Here is a 17,473-nt window from a genome sequence, read left to right on the forward strand (position 1 = left end):
TTCTTCCATTGTCTCTGATCGTGATGCAACTTTTACCAGTCATTTTTGGACTGAACTGTTTCAGAAAACTGGCACCAAACTGAAGATGAGTTCGGGCTATCACCCACAAACTGATGGTCAAACAGAAATTGTCAATAAATGCTTGGAAACTTATCTTCGTTGCTTCACTTCCGAACAGCAACATCAGTGGGCCAAGTGGCTCCCTTTAGCTGAATGGTGGTACAATACCTCTTACCACACTGCCTCTAAAATGACTCCATATGAAGCAGTCTATGGTCAGGCACCTCCAGTGCTCCTTCCCTACACTCCCAACAGCTCACCAGTCCAGGCAATTGACATAGTTCTCCGCAGCAGGGATCAGATTCTTCGTACCTTACAGGATAATCTTCACATGGCCCGTAATCGGATGAAACAGCAAGCAGATCAACACCGTTCTGAGCGCTCATTTCAAGTTGGGGATATGGTTTTTCTTCGTCTACAGCCATACAAACAATCCTCCCTAAAGCTGAAAGGGCGTCATAAGCTGGCCCCAAAATTTTATGGGCCTTATCAGGTTCTGCAGAAGATTGGTTCAGTTGCTTATAAACTGGAACTTCCTCCTTTTTCCCGCATTCATCCAGTCTTTCATGTTTCTTGTCTAAAGAAAGTTCTGGGTACCACTGTCAGAGCACAAACTACTCTCCCTGAAATGGATACGGAAGGATCCATTATCCTGGAGCCGGTGGCAATCATTGACCAGCGCACTCGCCAGCTTCGCTCTCGCTCCATCTCTGAGGTCTTGATTCAGTGGCATGGCATGCAACCAGAGGATGCTACCTGGGAACCCCTTCTTCAGATTCAACAACAATTTCCACACCTTAAGCTTTGAGGACAAAGCTTTTTTCTAAGGGAGAGGGGATGTTAGGAACCTGTGTGTTCCTTCTGTTTATTTTGTTACAGTAGAGTTGTTGGACGCATATGCTTTGTAAGTCGTCCCGTGAGTTTATTTTATTATCCCACATGCATAGGTAGTATTACTTTTCTAGATCGTACCCAGTATATAAGAATAGGTTGAGGCCCTTGATGGGCACGGACGAATTTATTGTATTGAGCTTGCTCAAAGGAGGTTACCCCCTCGAAGTGGCCTGCGATCAGTAGATTTATTCTGAGTTCTGCTATCACTTTGTATTCTGTTATTTCGAGCATTCTCACGATATTGCTATAAGGAGGTTCTTCTCAAGTCTCTAACCAACTGACCAAAGTTAATCTTTAATTCTTTTGAAAAAAAATCTAAAGATAAGAGGCTTACCCCCCCCCCACACCATCCAATTATCCTCCCAAAATCTGATTTTGTTTCCCTTACTAACCATCCATCATAGACCTTGTTGGAGGGAGGTACAATTCTTGATCACATTGTTCCAAATACTATATCCATGAGGAAGGTCAATGTCTAAAAGATGAGAGGTGAAAGTGGAGTTTCTGAAGTACTTAACTTTCATAATCTACTGCCAACCTAGCGTGCCTTTAACCAGCATCCAACCAATTTTAGTTAGGAGGGCCTTGTTAGGGTCTCCCACGTTTCTAAACCCCAACACCCCCAAAGGTTTTGATTTGAAAATAGTATCCCAATTGACTAGGTCGATCATGGATTTCTCTTCCAATTAGGTCCAAAGGAAGTTCCCTTGTATCATCTCTAGAACCAAATCCATAGAATAAGAGATTTTGAAAATGGAGAGGAAGTAGAACTATATGCTCTAGAAAGAAGTTGTTATGAGTTGGAGTTTACTAGCACAGCTAAGAACCTTCCCTTTCTAACCAACCAACTTCCTCTATAATCGGTCAAGGATAGAATTCCAAAATTACTAACTTACCTCCTAAATTGTGCGAGAGAGTCTTAGGTAGGTATCTAAGAGGCTTGCCACTTGACAACCCAGAATATGAATGACATAGTTTTGCAATGAGATCTAAATGTTGAAGAAGTAAACTTTTCTTTTATCAAAATGATTATGTTGTTCGAGACATGAGCATACTAGTCCAAACGATCCTTCCATTGCCAGGCTTCAATAATAGAGGAGATACCAAATAGAAAAGTATCATCAATTAATTATTGGATGACCTCTGGGGGGAGGAAGGTGGTAGGTTTAATCCTGTGAAGGGTATCTTCCTCTAATTTAGAAATTAAATTTCTTCCCAGGACCTTTGCCACCATAATAAAAAGATAGGGTGAAAGGGGATCGCCTTGCCTAAGACCCCATCCAAACATAAAGGAGCAACAAGGAGTGTCATTCATAATTGTGAAAATTGAATCAACCCAATCATCACCGAAATCACCTAGATGACCCAACTATTACAACTAATTTTAGACATGATGACAAATAGGAAATCCTAGTTGACTCAACCATAGGCTTTAGAAATATCCAACTTGAATGTCATTGTTAGCCTTTTGCTTCTATCCATAAAATGGATGATCTCATGTGTAGAGATAGCAATGTTGAGGATTTGTCTAATTGACACAAACCTTTTCTTGGTAGGGCTTATAAACTTGTCTAGAATAATCTTGATATGATTAGTTAAAACCTTAGAGAAGACTTTGTATACAATATTACATAAGGTGTTAAGTCTTTTAGATACTTGGGCTCCTGGATTTTAGGCACCAGCACAATAAACGTATTATTAAGACTCTCCAAAATTTTGTCAGTTTGAACAAAGTCCTCTACAGCTTTGGTAAGATCCCATTTGATAAGATCCTGAAAAAACTGGAATAACACTGGAAAAAATCATCTGGACCCGACGCCTCGAAAATCTTCATGGAGGCAACCGCCTCCTTAATTTCTTCCTCCTTGACAAGACGAAGAATCTGTTCATTGTCATTATTGCACAAAACACTAGGAAGGGTGCTAATCAGTTTCTCTAACTCCCATATCTATGTTCGCATCCTAGTTGGCCAAGGGTTCTTCGAAGAAATGTGCATCCCAACCTCCAAGGTCCTCAGATTTAGACAATGTAACGTTTTTCCCATCTAGAAGAATCGTGGCTATGTGAGTTGTTATTCCTAACACATAATTTACTATAATTAAATGCTTATTTATTACTATAATTCTTCAATGACATGGGTTTCACAAGACTAGTCTCTCATATCAAATGTTCGTTTTCAATTTGGTCAATGTTATACATTATATACCCTTTGAGTTTTAGAGAAACCAAATCATAGGTCACAAGATGGAAACTCCTACACTTCAAAATAATTACCACGGAATAAATAAACAATAAGACTGACAGAATGGCTGCTCGATTGTTTCACTTTGAGCTCAAAATGTAGAAAATGCGTTCTAGACCCCAGCTTAATAGATTGCCGAATAATTGATATGAGGAAGAACCGCCCTCAAACGAAAGAACATCTAAAAAACTTAGAAACAGACGTCTGATAAGGTTTAAAGTTGTGGTAGACATGCAGAAACTCAACGGGCAAGTTGAAGCAATGAATTCTATGCTATGATTTACAATACTGCAACGATTTTTAAAAAGAAAAATGATAGTTGGACGATCTAGAACAATCATTTGCCTTAATGATGGTTGCTTTAGTTTGGTGAGAATGGTAAAAGGGAATGACCAATCCTGATCATTTGGCTTTTCACTGATGATGGATTAAGTTTGCTCATGCGGGGACTCGTTTTCTTAATTCAGCAATACCTTGGTGTGATAGCACGCTGCATTTTACGTTGGACACGTGTCAGAACTAAGTTAATCATCAGCCTGTTCCCAAAGTTCTGTGGACTGTATAAATATTAAATATCCTCGTACAATGTTTAAGACAAAACACTGAAAACTGTTCAAAAATTATCCCAAGCACTAAAAACATGAACTCTTTAAGTTGTACAATAGCCTCGAAGCCTGGAGTGAAGAGAACATTGCCGGAGTCAATTAGTATTAATAAGGATTGGGATGATAAGGTAGAAAATATAGTGGAAATAAAATAGCTTTCATTGCTGACAGTTGTACGTGCATAAAAATGGAGTGTGGCCCAAGAAATGAATTATATATATGGTACTGTTGTACGAGGCCATATAAATATAAGCATTGTACATTGCTAGCAGATTGTTGTACGTTGTGTTCTGATGATAATGTTCCTTGATTAGGAAATTGATAAGCTTTTATTCATGAAACGCAAAGGTTTCAAAATAAGTTGCGACCGTTTTGTGAGTCGAAATTTATGAATATGATTGAATACGACTTCATTGGGTGCTTTTATTAATTTATAACAGGTAATTTCATATTGGATCAAAGTCTCCATCTCCAAGAATTGTCTCAATTCTATGTTGTTTGTTTGGTTAGTTTTCTTTTTGTTTTTGTGTTGTCATTTCTTATAACTTTGTCCGCTATTATCCTAGACTCTAATGAATTTTTCTGCGTTCTTCTGAGTTGAGTTAAGCTGTTTATGTGGGTTAAATTTTTTACCTCGCTTTTTATTATTTGTTAGCGATTATTTAATTAAGTTGGTTCCTAATGTCGATAGTAATTCGAATTTCGTATATTGAGATGTCTTCTTCAGTTCATTGTTCATAAGTAGTTCTTTTACTCTGTCATTATGATTAGAATTTAGAACTAATACATTTATGTCTTTTCCTTACTTTTATATTTCCTGTTTCCTGGAGAGTTGTCTCTATAGACATTAATGACAGCTATTACCATTTGACAAGATTCTTAATTTAGACATGATTTTATGTTTTTAGAAACTGTTTGAATTTATGATTACACCCTTATAAAATTTATCTGCATTGCAAAAACTTCTAAAAACTGGTCTAACGGACTGACAGAATGTTAAAGATGTCGAAAAGTACTAAAATGAAACTACAAATCTATGGCTATTTTTCATTTTTGGTCACTTATATTAATGTTTTAAGTTATACTAATGTTGCAAGCATTGAAACCCTAATTTTTGTCTTCTCTCGTATGGTAACATTTTCCACTATTGGCGACAGCAACAGTAACACGAACTTTGAGCAAATGCTTTTAGTTCTGAATTGCATTGAAGGAAAAAAGGAACTGCATTTGATTTGTCAGGGAAGGCGGGCGCCCACAAGGAAACATGCTTAATAATTGACAGAAAAGCAACACATCGGTACACAATCTATAGAACTCTTCATCTATTATTAGCAGAGCTAGGATCTCCTTTTGGTGAACGATCATGCTATGGTGGTTTGCTAGGGAATGTAGAGTTTAAGGCTAGATTATTTGCAGGGGAGACATTATATTTCTCCTACTTTCTCATATCAGTCAGTGACACTTGTTTTTCTGCAAGTGTGGGCAGAAGGAGATGAGTAAGATGCAGGAAGGTGGGAGTGGAAATGGGACCAAATTGAAGATTGTTCAAGGTACCAATGCCATCGGCATTGATAGTGTAGAAGAGGAGAAAATCATAGAAGCATTGAAGTTTCCAAAAAGAAATTTTCCATGTACTTCGTACCAGGCAGGAACTTATTCCCAGGAAGAGGTCAGTGTGTCGTCTAAGGAGATTGTGTTGATCAAAGATAGTCTCGACTCCGCAAAAGGGTTAGAAAAGATAAATTCTTGGGATAAAAGAGTGAGTAAAGACTCTGAGATCAGTATCTTCCAGGCAGAAAAGTATTTCAGTGAGGAGAATACTGATACAATTCGTGAGTCTACAACTGGTAGTAAGACAAAATCTCCTTCTTGCAGTCAGGTTTTATATGATTATCATCATGAAATGGGTTCTACTGCTATTAATTCTACTTTCATGGCAGGTGGGATAACTGATACTCCCACAGGATCCTCTGAGAGGAGCTGGAACAGCCGGTCCGGACTGCTTTCTAATTCTGTCCGTAAATTGGTTGCAACTGACAGAAGAAGACCGCCGTCAAAGAGGGTATTTGGGTGCAAATGTCTGTGCTTGGGAAGAAATTCTATGCCGATGGACAACACTCTGGCAGAGAACAGGCGGGTTTCAGGTACGTTAATGGACAGTCCTGTCAGCTCCATCAAATACAGTTATGCGGGCCTGAGAAGAAGAGTTCTTAGCAGATTGATTGAAAAGCAGCGAGCAAAGGCCTTTGCGGATAATGCATCAGAGTTGAGTGATTTCAATAACACCACAATTGGAGAAACGGGTTTAAAGCCTCCATCAAGATCTCTGCCTTGTAATTCCGCAAAGCATTCCGAGCAAAGTGGGCTTCCGAAAAGGTTTAAGGGGATCAGTCCTCGTTTCATGGCCTATGGTGTGGAATCTGATAGACCAAAGATGGGAGAAAAAGCTCATCAGAGAAAAATGAATGCCAGTTTCTTGGAAAAGGAACATCAATATTTTTCCATCCCAATGGCAGATGTGAAATCTGAAGAAATGTCAAGGCCATCACTTGAAGTATTTGGGTCTCCAGGTACGCCAGACCATGCAGAGTCCACTACATTAAATGGTATTCATCGTCATCAAATGCAGCCCTCAGATTTACATAAGCATTTAGTGCTCTTTTCTCTGGACCAGGCCAGGAAGAACTTTACCTTCATCAATTCCAACTCTGACAACCACAAGTCCGTGGAGGACATGGATCAGGACAAGAAGAGTGATTCAAGCTCGGATCTTTTCGAAATTGAGAACTTGAGCGGCCACTATTCATTCAGGAAAAGGGAATTTCATGACAATAACCCAAGAATTCGATGCTTGTCAGGCTCTTTTGATTTGGGCGGCGTGGAAAATGCACAGACACCCTCTGCAAAAAGTAAATATTATGAGCCCAGCGAGGCCTCTGACGACTGGAGCATAACGACTGCAGACGTCGTGGAGAAGGTCAGTTTGGAGAATTTTCCTCCAGATTATGAGGTACCCTGCAAGAATCATGCTTCTCTAAATGGATTAAATCCTTCTATTTTAGGGAAAGCTACAATTAAAGAGAGCTCCAAAGTGAGGTCAAGGACAGGCAGTTTTCTGAGCTGTGCAAGCGAGAAATCTGTGAGAGTGGCTGTCCCCATAGAGCATTCACGCAGCGCTAGATATAGTTATGAGAAGAAGGGGAGTTTTACCTCTAGGCTCAGTAAGCGATAAATTATTCTTTAGGAGTTTCAGAGGACTGCTTGTGTTTATTGCTTCTTCATTGTGTAAGTGTTAAATTTAAATTCAACAGTGCTATAAAAATAGTTTCAGAAATTCATGTCACAATAGATATCCATCTTTCAATATTGGCAATGGTATTTTTTCTCTGCAGTCGCGTATTAAATAACCAGAAACTTGACTTCCTTAGTTTCAATTGGAGGCTCTTCATCAGTTATGAGCTATTATTATTATTAATTACTTGGTGGAATTCGTTATGTTTTACATTAATATAACATGGACTATTGTGATTTTATGACTCTCATTTGGATTTTGCAACATAAGTATCATTTTTTATATGCGTAATAAGCTCGTTTCTGTGTTCACGTATATAAAGTTGAAGTTTCCAGGAGAATAGTATTGTACTGAGTACATGTATTTTGAGCGCGTTCGTATGTTAATATCAAACTGCATTGAGATCAGAAGCCCATTAAGAAAGTTCATTATTTAATAATAAAAAGTAATGTAGAAGACGAACGGTCAGCAACAAGTACAGAAATGCAGTTGATTTACTTAAATTGTAGTGTGAATGCTGTCACCAAATGGTTGATGATGTATTGAGAATGGAGGGCAACTTTCAAAGGTATAGTAATAGGAACAGATATGAGTGACTGACACCGGAAAATAAGATAGATTTTGTCGAAGGTGTAGTAATAGGAACAGATATGAGTGACTGACACCGGAAAATAAGATAGATTTTGACATTTAACCTAATCGTTTTGTAGTTTCTCTACGCTGTTGCATATGTATCGAGATGATTAAATATCATCTAAAATATCTTTCAAAATAGAAATTTTTTTTTTTTTTTTTTTTCCTATTTTTTGTGAGAATGGTCATTAAAGTTGAAATCTTTATCTTTATATTAATTATCGAGAGTTCAAAAAATATTACAAAGTATCAATGATCCAGGAGCACAAAAAATAGTGAGCCCACAAGATCAACCGAGAGTCAAAAACTCATGATAGGTAAAATGAAGATACAAAATAAAGTAGCAACTAAGATAATATATCATTGAGGCTTTTCAGCCAAGTTGTCCACTCTTGTGGACCTTCCATCCAAACCACCTTCTTTCTCTCCAAGCATTGAGCATATATATCCAACCCATCATAGGTGGGAGTCCTAGTACGACGAATCTCCTCTATCATGTTGTCGAGGGCTTTGTCAAAAGCATTTTTATCTTCTATTACTCTGGCCCATTCAATTCCATGCTCCATCTCGTATATAAACAACTCTGCATGCCCATCCTTCAGAAATCTCAACAACTTATCACATTCTAGGTTCATAATATTGCAGACCTGTGAGGCAATCTTAAAATGGGTGATTTTTCTGTAAAACCCAGTAAGGCTCCTATCCTTGCCTTAATGCTTAGCTTCATTTCTAAATTTCCATATAAACCAAAGGATGAAAGATGAAAGAATATGCCAAAAAAGGTTAGAATTTTTCTTCAAACCCTGAATATATCTAGTAATAATGTCAAAAGTGTAAACATGATTAGTGATAGATATGGCAAACATTAACCAAATTTCTTTAGCAAAGCTGCAGTCGAGAAAAATATGTCTCATGGTTTCAGGGACCCTGCATATAGAGCATATATCATAAGCAGCAAGGTGGTTTCTAATAGGAAGTTTATCCAAAATAAGTTGCCATTTAAAACATTTAACTTTAGGAGGGATAGGGGATTTCCAAAGGATGTCAAATGCTTTTTGCCAGTCCGTGGGACTGAGATTGCAATACCAAACCTTGTTAATATGGTTGATCACAGAAAAGTCAACATTAAGGAGCCTATAAATATCCTTAGCTTTGATTTTAGTAAGCAAGGAGCCATCTCTCCATCTAAAGGATAGATAGTGATGGGAGTCCACATCAGTGTCTCTGCGGAGATTTAAAAAGGCACAAGCATTATTAATTAAGTTATAAGTTCTGAATTGAGAGCCAAGAGATCAAACTTTCTAGCCATAATATCCCAACTTATGAGAGTATTATGGTCCATGATATCCATAAAAACATTTAATGCCCTTGGAGTTTCAAGATCTAGCAGAGCAACCTTGAGTAAGAGCAAGAGGTTTGCCAGCATTGGTGAGGTTCCACCAAATAGAACGCCCCCCATGGATGGAGTACTAGTGATCAAAAGCAATATTATCTATGAAACCCCGGACAATCTCCCAAGCCTTCCAAATAGACTTAAAAACCTAGGTTCCTTGAATAGAGACAACAAATTTGCTAGCCACCAGGTCGCAAAAAGGCAGGCCTTTCCAAGACTTGGCTTTTTTAGGAACACCACATTGGATATTATTTCTAATAAGAACTTTCCAGGGCTCATCTCCTTGTAAGGCTTGAAAAATCCATTTGGAGGCAACTGAAATACCTTGAAGTCTAAGGTCCTTAAGACCAAGACCACCGGCTTTCTTATTCAAATGACACCAGCTCCATTTAACCATGTGAGCTTTTCTTTTGCATTTACTATTGGACCATAGGAAATTACAGATAGCTTTTTGAATTTCAAATATCTGATAATTGCTAAACATCCACGCAGAGGAATAGTAGATGCTATAGGAAGAAAGAATCTTTTGGCAAACTTGAACTCTTCTAGCAAGTGAAAGAGTTTTATGATTCCATTTATTAAGTTTAAAGATAATTTTATCTTTAACCCATCCCCACATATCTTTAAGAGAAGGAGCAATAGAAAAGGGGATGCCAAGATATCTGACAATCTTGTGAAGGCCACTCCAAGTGTAACCAAATTGACTTAACCAGGTAGGAGGATACTCACTACATCCAAGCATAACAGATTTAGATGTGGAAATGCGGTCTCCTAAGGCCTTCTTAAATAACTCAATCTTTTGATTAAGACACTGGATATTATTATGAGAAAGCTCTAAGAAAAGAGAAGTATCATCAGCAAACTGGATATTTAAAAGCTTAGAATTGTTAGGAAGGGTGATCCCCTAAACTTTAGGGAAAAGGGAATCATCATGAAGAATATAAAAAAGAGCATCAGAAGCAATCACAAATAGAGTTGGAGGAAGAGGGCAACCCTGTCTAATAGATCTAGAGAGCGGAATGGGTTGGGTGAGAGTACCATTGATGTCAATAAGGGCAGATGCATCAGCAAGAATAATTTTAACATAGTTGCAGAAGATAGATGGGAAGCCAAAAGCTCTGAGCATTTTAATAATGAAATCCCATTCTATTCTATCATAAGCCTTTTCAAAATCAACAAGCAACATAGCAGAATCCTATTTAAAATTTTTAGCCCATTCCATAGTTTCCCACCTAGCAATAAGATTTTCCAAAATGTACCTACCCTTAAAGAATCCAGTTTGGGTTGGGCAGACAAACTTAGGAAGAAGTTTTTCCAATCTGGCAGCTAGGACTTTGGCAAGGATCTTATAGGAGACATTTAGCAGAGTAATAGGACTCCAATTTTTGATAAGAGCCTTATCACTAGACTTGGGAATGAGCTTAATGATGTTAGTGTTAATGGAAGGCCCCAGAGATCCTTTTTCAAAAGCTTTAGTATAAAGGTTGTAAAGATCTTGGGTGATCCAATCAATATTAGTCTTATAGAATTCCATGGGGAGCCCATCAAGAGTTGGGTTGAAATCTTTATTAAAAAAATTATTTGAAAAATAGTAATAATGTATGTTATTTTGTTTTTTAAATTTTTTTGTTTTAGTGTCTCGGTTTCACTTATCAATTGTTTATTTATTTATTTATTAAAGGTTTGGGTTCCATCTTGCAAACACTGATCACTAAGATTAAAAAGAATACAAGTTCAACAACATTTTTCACAATTACTTTACTTCTAAATATTTTCAAAAAATTCGAAATTTAAAAAAAAAAGTGAAATAAAGATTAAATAAATATGCTATATCAATTGAAATCATTTTAGAATTAAAGAAACTTTAAAGATTGATTAAAAATTAGGGATGCCTAATTTGTAAACTAGCTTATATATATATATATATATATATATATATATATATATATATATATATATATATATATATATAAGCCGAGAGATATCCTTCTCGAGGTGTCTATTTCATAATCCCATAATTTTCATCATCGCATATTTATGTGAGCCTGAGAGGTGTGAAGAAATGATTTAGAACTCTTGATTTGCATCATTTTTACTTCCATTTCCTCTCTACAATTTTCACGATTTTAATTATAATTATATTTAGTCTATTTCTATTTTATTTTTTTGACATGTAAATGAACTCAATTTTTTTTCAAAATGGAAAATGTTTGCATTGAAGATTGTTGCCACTGTAGAAAGCCTCTTGGCTTAATAATTGCAATTAACATTAGAAAATCATTAGAAAACAAACATCTATGTATACATTGTAAAATGAAAAACTCCTTCAAAAACATGTGTTGTCTATTGGTTATGATGTTAGCTTGAGTTTGAATTCAAATATTCCTATATGAAAAAATATTTATATAGCTCTAGCAATGGGGATGGGGAGTTGTCTTATGATTTAGACCATTTTGGTGAAGATTTTTATCTTTAACTTGTGACTTGGATTGATTTGAGTTAGGGTTAAGGTGCTCTGTTGTCTTCAAATGAGTAAACCTAAGGATTCTTCTTTTCCTCAATCCCCTTTATATTTTTTTATAAAAAAATATTGGGGTTCCTTAACTGAAAATTCTCTTTGCAAGAAGCTCTAGCTAAAGATGCAAAAGTTTATAATAACTCATAATTAGACAAAGCTGTATGGGTCCTACCTCAATGTTAAGAGTGTCTCCCTAGCCTCTCATTTTATTGACTTTGTTTCTACTTCTTTTCCTATCTCTATAGGTAGATTTTGATTTAGAGAAAGGGCTCTCCTCAATGGATCTTTTTTGATTCACAATTGTATTATCCCTTACCTAAATATTGAATTGATTCATGTCTAGGAAGCTAGAAATTACCAAAACAAGGCTACATGGATGTGGTTGTCATGGAAGAGGGAGTCATAATTGGATTAGTGACAACTCGAGAAGTCTCAATGCTTCACCTCTATGAGCATTGCCTAAATGAAATGAGCACTTTGTGTTCAATTCATTCTCATGATAAATGGCTTGTTGTGAGTCACTTCTCAAAAAAAATGGCTTAATAAGTTCAACTCAAAAAATATGTAGTTGAATCTTGATAGTAATATTACAATTTGACTTTTTGTATAAAATATATGGGTAAGTGCACCAAGTTGTGGTGCCAAAGGGGGAGTATAAGTGGACACCTTTTTCTTGAAATCTACAAATTTTGAACTTCAACAAGAATTTGAAGATAGTTATGCTCAAAATTTTAAGATATGACAAAAAAAAAAGTCGTAGTCCTTTGAATCTAGTTTCTAAACTACTAATTTTTTTTCAAAATGGTTTAGTTTTAGGTCCTCAAAAAAGGGGCCCACAAAAAGTGGTATTGTTTATTCCAAAAAAATATAACATAGTACAAAGTGTGGCACCCCTAAAATTTTAACTTTTTTTTTGAAATTCTTTAATCGCTCTAGTCAAAAGTTACTTAACGCTATGTAGTTTATCTCAAATTTTTTGGGTAATCTTATAATGTGTTTTTTTTTTAATGAATTTTTTAACTAGACATATCCTAAAAACATGAAATATCTATGTGCTCCCCCTAGAAATAATTGAAAACTAATCTAAAATTGAAACTTTTTTTTTTCAAAGTGTGTAGAATGGAGTCTAGTTTCTAAAACACTAAGTTGTTGCAAAATTCGATGAACGAGCTCAAATCTATAGCCCAATTAGTACATGGTGGTTTTTGACAAAAAATGAACATACATTTAAAAGAAATTATAGATGAAAGGTTTGAAATAGTTCAAATTAAAAATAAATCATATGGTTGGATAGCTAACACAGAGACCTATAATGCTATGTAACCTGATCTTATCGATACCCAACCACGAGGAATCTTAAAGGACAACACACAAGAAAAAGCAATCATTTTTGGTATGTTTGCTGGAAAACACATCTCAGATCTGTTTATAAACTCCAAACCTATGGGTTGGATCTCCAAGGAAAGACCAAGCATTAGGCTTGGGTTTAATGCAAAGCTTTCAATAGCGCATGCACCCTATAGAGCACATGCGCTATAGCGTGCATCCGCTATAGCATGCACGCACTATTTAAATTTGTGTTTCTACTAGTCCATGCATGCTATAGTGCATACGCACTATAGGTCGCAAGCACTATCAACACCTAAATTACAAAACAAAACTAGGCAGGGGGAGGGCAAGGGAATAGCTATGTGTGTGCGTGAGAAAGATAAAGAGAATGTAGGGGATGGGAGAGGGGAGAGAGTACAAGATGGGAGAGAGAAAGTGAGGAGTAAAGGTGGCAAAGAGAGTATGGGATGGGAGAGAGAGGAAGTGTGAGAGAGTAGGGGTGGCAAAGAGAGTACAGGATGCGAGAGAGTAGGGGTGGCAGAGAGAGTACAAGATGTGAGAGAGAGTAGGGGTGGCAAAGAGAGAGTACAGGATAGGGGAGAGAGATTGACAATAGGGGATGGGAGAGAGAGGAAGTGTGAGAGAGTAGGGGTGGTAGAGAGAGTACAGGATGCGAGAGAGAGTAGGTGTGAGAGAGAGAGTAGGGGTGGTTAAGAGAGAGTGCAAGATGGGGGAGAGAGATTGACAGTAGGGGATGGGAGAGAGAGTGGGTGAGAGAGAGAGAGTAGGGGTGGCTAAGAGAGAGTGCAAGATGGGGGAGAGAGATTGACAGTAGGGGATGGGAGAGAGAGGAAGTGTGAGAGAGAGTATAGGTTGGGAGAGAGAGATTGAGAGTAGGGGATGGGGGAGAAAGAGAGTAGGCAGTGGGAGACGGAGTGGGAGAGGAAGAGTGAGAGAGAGGAGAATGAGAGTGCATGTTTGTGAAAGAGAGAGTATGGAATAGGAGAGGGGGAAGATAGAGTAGCTCAAGATAGAGTAGGGGATGGAAGAGAGAGTAGGCAATGGAAGAGGGAGTGGGAGAGGGAGAGAGAGAGGGGATAGAAATGTGTGTATGAGATAAAGAGAGAGTGAGTAGGGGATAGGAGAGAGTGTGAAAATGTAAGAGAGAGTAGGGGGTGGTAGAGAGAGAGAGTAGAGAGGGGGGGAGAGAGAGTTAGAGTGAAAGTGAGAGTGAGTAGGTGGTGGGAGAGGGAGTGGGAGAGGGAGAGGGAGTGAGAGAAAAAGTAGGGGATGGGAGAGGAGAGAGGGGGGATGGGTGTGTGTGTGAAAGAGAGAGAGTAGGGAATGAGAGAGGGGAGAGAGAGATAGAGAGAGTAGGGAATGAGAGAGGGGAGAGAGAGATAGAGAGAGTAGGGAATGAGAGAGGGGAGAGAGAGATAGAGAGAGTAGGGAATGAGAGAGGGGAGAGAGAGATAGAGAGAGTAGGAAATGGTAGAGGGATGGGAGAGAGAGAGAGAGAGAGAGAGAGAGAGAGAGATAGTAGGTGGTGGGAGAGGGAGTGGGAGGGAGAGAGAGGTGGAATGGAAGTGTGTAAGAGAGATACAGTAGGGGATGGGAGAGAGTAGGCAGTGGGAGAGGGACCGCGAGAGAGAGAGGGGGGGGAATGGGAATGTGTATTTATTTATAAGAGAGATAGAGTAAGGGATGGGAAAGAGTGTGAGAGTTTGAGAGAGAGTAGGAGGTGGCAGAGAGAGCTCGTACGGGATGGGTGAGAGAGAGAGAGAGAGTAGGGGATGGGAGAGAGTGTGAGAGTGTGACAAAGAGTAGGTGGTGGCGAAGAGAGCATTTATGGGATGGGAGAGAGAGAGAGAGTGAGATTATGAGATGGAAGAGCATGAGAGAGAGTAGGGGATGGGAGAGAGACAGTGAGAGTAAGGGATGGGGGAGAGAGAGAGAGAGAGAGAGAGTAGAGAGGAAGAGAGAACTTGAGAGAGAGAGATAGTAGGCGGTAGGAGAGGGAGTGGGAGAGGGAGAGGGAGAGGAAAAGAGATAAGGGGGATGGGAGTGTGTGTGATAGATGTAGAGAGTAAGGGATGGGAGAGAAGAAGAGTGGGGGGATAACAGTGTGTGTGTCTATGAAAGAGAGAGAGTAGGGGATGGGAGAGAGTGTGAGAGTAGGGGGTGGTAGAGAGAGAGAGTATGACGATGGGGGAGAGAAAGTAGGTGGGAGAGGGAAAGAGAGAGGGGGGATGGGAGTGTGTGTGTGTAAGAGAGACAGAGTAGGGGATGGGAGAGAGTGTGAGAGTGTGAGAGAGTAGGGGATGGGAGAGGAGAGAGAGAGTAGGGGATGGGGGAGAGAAAGTAAGCAGTGGGAGAGGGAGTGGAAGAGGGAGAGAGAGGGGGGGGATGGGAGTGTGTGTGTAAGAGAGACATAGTAGGGGATGGGAGAGCATGTGAGAGAGTAGGGGATGGGAGAGGAGAGAGAGAGTAGGGGATGGGGGAGAGAAAGTAGGTGGTGGGAGAGGGAGTGGGAGAGGGAGAGAGAGGGGGGGATGGGAGTGTGTGTGTAAGATAGATATAGTAGGGGATGGGAGAGAGTGTGAGAGAGTAGGGGATGGGAGAGGAGAGAGAGTAGGGGATGGGGGAGAGAAAGTAGGCGATGGGAGAGGGAGTGGGAGAGGGAGAGAGAGGGGGGGATGGGAGTGTGTGTGTAAGAGAGATAGAGTAGGGGATGGGAGAGAGTGTGAGAGTGAGTAGGTGGTGGTAGAGAGAGCTCGTACAGGATGGGAGAGAGAGAGAGAGAGAGAGTAGAGAGGGAGAGAGAGAACAAGAGAGAGAGAGAGAGAGAGAGAGAGAGAGAGAGAGAGAGAGAGAGAGAGAGAGAGAGAGAGAGAGATAGTAGGTAGTAAGAGATGGAGTGGGAGAGGGAGAGGGAGAGAGGTAGTGGGGATAGGAGTGTGTGTGATAGATGTAGAGAGTAGGGGATGGGAGAGAAGAGAGTGGGGGGGATAAGAGTGCATGTGTCTATGAAAGAGAGAGAGTAGGGGATGGGAGAGAGTGTGACAGTGTGAGAGAGAGTAGGGGTGGCAGAGAGAGAGAGAGAGTACAGCAATGGGGGAGAGAAAGTAGGCAGTGGGAGAGGGAGAGAGAGAGAGGGGGAATGGGAATGTGTGTAAGAGAGACAAAGTAGGGGATGGGAGAGGAGAGAGAGAGAGTAGGGGATGGGGGAGAGAAAGTAGGCGATGGGAGAGGGAGTGGGAGAGGGAGAGAGAGGGGGGATAGGAGTGTGTGTGTGTGTGTAAGAGAGATAGAATAGGGGATGGGAGAGAGTGTGAGAGTGAGTAGGTGGTGGTAGAGAGAGCTCGTATGGGGATGGGAAAGAGAAAGTAAGATTAGGGGATGGGAGAGTGAGAGAGAGAGTAGGGGATGGGAGAGAGAGAGTGAGTGAGAGTAAGGGATGGGAGAGAGAGAGAGTAGAGAGGGGGAGAGAGAGATAGTAGGTGGTAGGAGAGAGTGTGAGAGTAGGGGGTGGCAAAGAGAGAGTATGACGATGGGGGAGAGAAAGTAGGTGGTGGGAGAGGGTAAGAGAGAGGAGGGTTGGGAGTGTGTGTCTAAGAGAGATAGAGTAGGGGATGGGAGAGAGTGTGAGAGTGTGAGAGAGTAGGGGATGGGAGAGGAGAGAGAGAATAGGGGATGGGGGAGAGAAAGTAGGTAGTGGGAGAGGGAGTGGGAGAGGGGGAGAGAGAGGGGAGATGGGAGTGTGTGTGTAAGAGAGATAGAGTAGGGGATGGGAGAGAGTATGAGAGTGAGTAGGTGGTGGCAGAGAGAGCTCGTAAGGGGATGGGAGAGAGAGAGTGATATTAGGGGATGGGAGAGTGTGAGAGAGAGTAGGGGATGGGGGAGAGAGAGAGAGAGAGAGAGAGAGAGAGTAGAGAGGGAGAGAGAGAGAGATAGTAGGCAGTAGGAGAGAATGTGAGAGTGTGAGAGTAGGGGGTGGTAGAGAGAGAGTATGATGATGGGGGAGAGAAAGTAGGTAGTGGGAGAGGGAAAGAGAGAGTGGGGATGGGAGAGAGAGCGCAAGAGAGTAGGGGATGGGGGAGAGAAAGTAGCCAGTGGGAGAGGGAGAGAGGGGGATGGGAGTGTGTGTGTAAGAGAGACAGAGTAGGGGATGGGAGAGAGTGTGAGAGTGAGTAGGTGGTGGCAGACAGAGCTCGTACAGGATGGGAGAGAGAGAGAGAGTAGAGAGGGAGAGAGAGAACTTGAGAGAGAGAGATAGTAGACAGTAGGAGAGGGAGAGGGAGAGAGAGAGAGTAGGAAGAGAGAGAGGGTAGGGGATGGGAGAGAGTAGGGAGGATCGGGAGTGATGTGTTTTCACATAGTGCATATGCGCTATATTGCATACGTGCTATAGTGTGTACACACTATGTGAAATCACCTAAAAATGGTCAAAAAGAAACTTTGGAGCCCATTTCATCCATTTTTTGCTTTTGGTCTATTATGCACTCTA

At 40.1% G+C, this 17,473-nt stretch overlaps 1 protein-coding gene across 1 annotated transcript; it reads left to right on the plus strand.

Moving 5' to 3' along the window:
• The first annotated feature begins 5,065 nt into the window (after positions 1-5,065).
• Positions 5,066-7,151, plus strand: LOC149535521 (uncharacterized). Its single transcript, XM_089804814.1, has 2 exons — positions 5,066-5,648; positions 5,742-7,151. Exons 1-2 carry the CDS (start codon positions 5,294-5,296, stop codon positions 7,031-7,033), a joined length of 1,647 nt encoding a protein of 548 aa, XP_089660940.1. The 5' UTR covers positions 5,066-5,293; the 3' UTR covers positions 7,034-7,151.
• The last annotated feature ends 10,322 nt before the right edge of the window (positions 7,152-17,473 follow it).

The sequence above is a fragment of the Cupressus sempervirens genome, chromosome 10 (assembly GCF_028749045.1).
Source record: "Cupressus sempervirens isolate cs-2001-9-10 chromosome 10, ASM2874904v1, whole genome shotgun sequence".
Classification (NCBI taxonomy): Eukaryota; Viridiplantae; Streptophyta; class Pinopsida; order Cupressales; family Cupressaceae; genus Cupressus; species Cupressus sempervirens.

What these genes read in the sequence shown, in the direction of transcription:
- LOC149535521 (XM_089804814.1), top strand. Translation starts at nt 5,294, where the DNA reads ATGAGTAAGATGCAGGAAGGTGGGAGTGGAAATGGGACCAAATTGAAG. An exon ending in AATTCGTGAGTCTACAACTG is followed by an intron (nt 5,649 to 5,741) that starts GTAGTAAGACAA and finishes CTTTCATGGCAG; the next exon opens with GTGGGATAACTGATACTCCC.